We start from the raw sequence: 6,000 nt of genomic DNA, 5'->3' as shown, positions 1-6,000 counted from the left end.
ATATATCAAATATGCAGGACACCTTGAACTAGTTTTTTAATTAAGCAGCAAGGCAGAACAAAATCGGGGCTGTATCAAGACACAAGGACTAAACCCCAATTCAACCAGACCCAGAACTGATCCAGAATTAAAACAGGACTACAACAGTTCAAAATCAGGACTACTGAGGACTTAACCAAGACAGAACCAGAATCAGAACTAGATGATAGTAGCACTAAAAATCATCATAGACCTGCACTACACTGATTTTTTTAATTCTACCAAAGTACAATATTTAGATTGAGAAAAGTTTATAAAATTATTTAGCCTTGTTGTGCAAACAAGCCTGCATAACTTAATAAATGTAGAATTTGAAAAATAACAAACCTAAAAAGAAACACTAGGTACGAGATAGATGAGAACCTATGATACGGTGATACTTTTGGTAAACGACCATTTGACTAACATGTGTGTCTCACCTGCTCTTGTTCATCTGTTCTGTCCTCGTTCTCCTCTCTCTCCCTCTTTGTGCTGACAATCATCAAATATACAGTTGAAACCAGATATTTACTCTTCAGATCAAAACACAAACACTTTTTTAATTGTAACATCAAATCACACTAAATGTTTATTTTTTTAGATTGATAAATATAAAAAACATATTTGTTAACTTTAAGAGTAAAGAGAGAAACTGTCTGTGTTTTTTAATTGCAAATGGCACCAAATTGTATTCAAATTGAGCCACATTTATGGAGCTCCACAGTTCTTTCCCTGGTGTTTTGGTTGACATCTCTTGATTTTCCCATGTCACAGAAACAGGCTCTGTGTTTTGCCTTATATGCATCCACAGGTGTGCCACCAATTTACTCACATGGACTCTACGAACCAATCAGAAGCTTCTTCAGCTCAGAATGGAATCGTCTGGAGTTTTCTTATTAATTAACAAACTTAGTGTACATGTACTCCTAAATTTGATCAAAGTGATAAAAAAATAGACAGCTCTGTCTCTCTTTATTCTGAAATTTAACTAATTCAAAAGATATTTCAATATTTATCTAAAACAAAAGTTTACTCTAAATTGATGTTTAACAGTAAAAATGTTTTATGTTTTCTCCCTAAAGTGTAAATATCTGGTTACAAATGTGAATATCCTGCTGTGTACTGAAATCCCTCTTGTTTTGCATAGAAATATACTGAACAACATACAAAGCATAATATATAAAATAACATTTACCTGAGTTTTTTCTTTGAAAGAAGCCTCTAATGTCCATTCTTATATTTCAGTACATAACTGAAACCGATTTAGTCGGGGAGGGTAAGAACTGAAAATATGAAATAAACACACGTAAGCTAAGACTCTCTAAAAAAATAGCATTTGTTCGGCTTTTCATTTCGCCGTTTGTTGATTCACTCGAAGAGCAAGTAACGTAATATTGGTCAAGTGATCAGTTTGATATCAATCTTTGGTGATGCACCGTCATATTTACATTATTTGGACGGTACGAATGATTTGCTTTGGTACCTGGTCAAACTTAAGCTCTCCTTAGTATGGCTGGCTCCGTTTCTCCAACAGCGCACTCACAGGCAGCAGCTGCTCTGCTCGCTCAGTCGCTTAGTGCCTGAGCTCGGATCATACCAATATCAGGGGGGGATTCACGCACAGTCGTAAATTCCCACAGTGTGCACTATGTGCTTCGAATATTGTGTGTACTTTTTGTTTTATACAGTTGTCAGCCAGACATCTAACTATGAAAAAATTACACTCCAAAAGACCCCGGGCTTCTGACAAAACAACCCGGGCTTAAGCCCCGTAAGCCACCCCCCCGCTCCGCCCCTGGTTTAATATAACAGGTAATATCAATATTGGAGCAGTCCCAAAACAATCAGATTAAATTTAGGCAAAGAAAGTTACAGTGACAATGTGGCTGCATAATTTTCTTTAGATAACATTTGTGTTGGTAGCTATAGTAAAAAGTGAGCAAAACTCACTGACTATACTGCCCCGCTGATGCTGTTTTCATTTTGACCGTTCTTCTTCCTCCTGTCGGACCCTTAGTGAAACCACAATGCTGCAGTATATGATAACCAGGCTTTCTGTAATGGGTCATTTTATCCGATTGCTGTCCCAGTGTGCAGAACTTGGAAACTTTAGGTTGAGGAAACTAGAAGGTTTCAAGCAAACATCAGAGAAAACTTCTATATTATTATTATTATTATTATTATTATTATTATGACAATAACAATATAGTTGGAAGACGAAAGTTTTTCTGGACATTTTTAAGAAAAAGGGGGTGGGGGGTTCTGTGTTATGTGAATCTCTATCGTCGCTCGTGATTTAACAAAAAAGAGGCGTGGATGTGTTTGTGCGTGGGGTGAGAGAGAAAGAGAGAGAGGGAGTGAGAGAGAGAGCGGCGTCTGTGTCCTATAACAGCTGGTGTCGGGGCGTAATGACCTTTTGTCTCCAGCCGGTCAGGTACGGAGGGAGGGGGGGCGGAGATACTGAAGGAGCAGTTTCATAGCGGACTGGTCCCGGCATCCCGGAGACCAAATGGCCGTGAACCGACAGAGAGGAAGAGTGTGATCTAGGTTTTTCTTTTCTCCCAGTACTAACAGCAGTAAGAGCTGTCTCCATGCTCACATAGGTTAGAAGGGGCAGGAAGCGCTCTTCATCTCTCACGCTCAGTAGCCTACATTTTATCCGTCTGGCAGAAGAATGAGAGAGTCCTGTTGACACCACGGAGAGATACACGCTGAGACCGACTATGGCTGTGGACGGTAAGAGCGCCTACTATTCCCTTTACTAGAGCATCTTACCCATATCCACAGTGGGTATTCATACGGGGCATGAGCTGGTCTCTAACTGTGACTTTATAAGCTACTTTGGGGTTTTCTTTGACACCATATCACATTTGCACCACATCTATTGTTTTTTATAGAACATTTATGATGCTATTTTTAGTAAAGGGAAATAAAAATGCCTTTAAGTAGCAGGAAATGTTTCTATGGAGATTATTTTATATATGTTTTCTTTATTGTGGAATAGCCTCTAGATTTCAACTATCCTCAGGAAAAATAAATGAATAAGTAAATCTGCAAAGTTGTTTCTGACAGGATTTCAGGTAAGAACTTTTCAAAATAAATGTGGATTTAGTCTTCTCTGTCATGTTAAATTTACCTTTGAGAAAAAAGACTTTTAAACTTGCATGTAGTCAAAAATACCCAGCTGTAACGTCCAGTTAAGTAGCCAAAGTCTTTGTTTTACAGGAAAGAAGACTGTATTGGAGGTTCAGTGTTACCCATGGTTTCTTTGTACTTGATTGTATTTGTCCAGCGTCTGGCTCACCTGAATACATTACCAGCTGAAGAATAACAATGATGCTGTATTCTTTGTTATTCATGCTTTTGTTTTGCTGTTACACAAGTATGAAATATGACTTCATCAGTCATGTAAGCACAATAACCCACCCCCATCCTTTCAAAGCACCACCAACCCCACCCCTCACAAAACAGAATTTGTTGCTTTTAGATCTGGATTGAAAGGATGGCATACACTACAAAGAATGGCAATCCATAGCTCTCTCTTTTCTTTTAAATCTGCTGATTGATCTGATGACTGTTCTTCATTCATTAATTACTGTTTGTTTTATGAAAAGCTAGAAAAGAAACTGATAGTAAACTACAAAAGCCGTTTAGCAGCTTTGTTTTGCTTGGAAACATGACTGAAATTTAGATTTTGCGTATCAAAGTGATGTCTTTAAAAACCAAAATTCCCCTGAAAACATGTTGAAATAAATCCTACCCATTTTTTCCTTTTGTTTTTGTTATGAGGTCACATTTTACGCAGCCTCAGCTCAAAACAAATTTCTCTTTGCAGAGCTCTGATTGTCTTCCCCCCCCACCCAGCCCACTTACCCTAGCTTCAGGGGACCAAACGAATTAGACATTAATATACTGTGCAAAAAAAGCTCTTCGGTGTTTTTTTGAATTGTTTGTACCCTTGTTTTTTGTCCTGCCACTTTCTCTTTCCCGCGCTTGGGTGGTTGGTGTTAGCTCCCGGCTAACTAACTTAAGTGAAGCCTAATCAGAGCCTCTCTTTGCTCAAGGGCAATAATGTGTGTGAGAGCGTTGGTGTAGTGCCAAGTGGGGTTTCCATCTGTCCTCTGTCTACTGAAGCAGGTTAGCTCTTCATTAGCATGATTGCAAGGTGGAGGCTCAGTCAGATATGCATACGTGCATACTGACACATTGGACAATCCATAATTAATCCATAGTTTACTTAAGCATCATTAATTTACTCAGAGCCTTGGGCGCTGATGCCACCCTGACACTGCTGTGCCACTTAAACTTTAATGAATATGGGTCCAAAAAGACAGTATCACTGCTTGAAGACATGCATGGGGATGACTATACAGCTAGGAAACGATATCAGACTTACTAACATCTGCAATAAGTTATAGGGCACGGATACTTATTTAAGAAGATTTTGTCTCTTATTTAAAACTTTTAGAAAGAAAGTTTAAGAGTCTATTTGAGGAATTTAGATAATTGTTAACCGAGTTTACATCCAATTTGTGAACTGTGATTACTTTCAGTTGGGTACGTACAGAACCAAAGCGACACTGACTGATAATGCATTGCATTGATTTTCATATGCCAGGAGACTTTAGTGTTATTGTGAGGTAGGCTCTCGGCAACCGGCCTGTGACACTATCATTTACAAGAGCTGATCTGCATTTTAAATGGTATAATAGACATTTTGCCTCATCTTCATGTAAATTGCTGAGGGAATTACATTTTTCTCCTTGCTGCCTGCTGCACAGCAAGTCAAGCTATATAATTATATTCCCCTCTACGTTAGGCAATTCCGATTGGATGAAATTCATCAGATGTTTGCTTAAATCATCCAGGACATCTGGCTCTGTTGTCATATCTGAGATAAGCAGCCATACAAATGATCCAAGTGGGCCACTGTGCCGTCCAGTGCTCATTGTTTAGGATGAGCAGGATTTTTTTTTCTCCAGAGGAGAGGACAGCAGGCTTCATCCCATGTTCACATTAGCGATAGACATGGGGGCAACCCAGTGTGTGTCCTCCAAAAGGCAAGCCTGGCCAAGCCCAGCAGCAGCATATCCAAAGATTTTGGGCCAGGATAGAGCATTCCAGCATGGTTTCCATCCATCCATAATACAGCGAGACATAAGCACACACACTCAGACATACAAAAAAAAAAAGCCAAAAGCCATGCCCACACCACCAACCTGACAGGCCCACACAGAGACAAGCGCACAGCTGGATCTGAATCTATAAACAACACATTTATTTGTGTCTCTCTCTGGGCATGTTGGTAGAAAGCCTGCCAAAGAATGGTAAATGGCCTGTATTTATATAGCGCTTTACTAGTCCCTAAGTACCCCAAAGCGCTTTACATATCCAGTCATCCACCCATTCACACACACATTCGCACACTGGTGATGGCAAGCTACTTTGTAGCCACAGCCACCCTGGGGCGCACTGACAGAGGCGAGGCTGCCGGACACTGGCGCCACCGGGCCCTCTGACCACCACCAGTAGGCAACGGGTGAAGTGTCTTGCCCAAGGACACAACGACCGAGACTGTCCAAGCCGGGGCTCGAACCGGCAACCTTCCGATTACAAGGCGAACGCCCAACTCTTGAGCCACCAGCCGTTATAGGACAAAGAAGGGTCGATAGTGGCTGTTTGCCATGGTTCATGATGGACACCTACTGTAGGATGGGGGCTTAAACATGAGGAATGTTTGTACTGTAATTTTCTTCTAAAAGACAGACATGCTGCAGCATTATTTTCTTTTAATTACTCTGAAAATGTAGTTCTACCATAAAATAATTCATAAAAATGAACAACTATGGCCTAGTTACACGCTCCTTGAATAATCTATTGTGTTGTCCTTCCTCCAAATGATGGTTAACCCTTTCTTCAAAAGCCCCAAAGCACAAATAAGTAGCGTTTCTTCAGATCAGGTCACACCATTGTGTGCTCATT

The 6,000-nt window shown here is 40.2% G+C and overlaps 1 protein-coding gene across 1 annotated transcript in view; it reads left to right on the top strand.

The window, feature by feature from the left end:
* The first annotated feature begins 2,437 nt into the window (after positions 1-2,437).
* The window catches only part of samd10b (sterile alpha motif domain containing 10b), a 70,193-nt gene continuing 66,630 nt past the window's right edge, over positions 2,438-6,000 (top strand). Inside the window, exon 1 of the mRNA XM_085393569.1 lies at positions 2,438-2,754. Coding sequence (XP_085249695.1) covers positions 2,742-2,754 — 13 coding nt within the window. The 5' untranslated portion in view covers positions 2,438-2,741. The remainder of the gene's footprint in view (positions 2,755-6,000) is intronic.

Source organism: Rhamphochromis longiceps, linkage group LG20 (assembly GCF_057381845.1).
Source record: "Rhamphochromis longiceps isolate RC_006_pf linkage group LG20, R_longiceps_female_GT1.1, whole genome shotgun sequence".
NCBI lineage: Eukaryota > Metazoa > Chordata > Actinopteri > Cichliformes > Cichlidae > Rhamphochromis > Rhamphochromis longiceps.
Note: the sequence above shows the minus strand (reverse complement) of the source record. Positions and strands in the feature narration are given on the sequence as shown.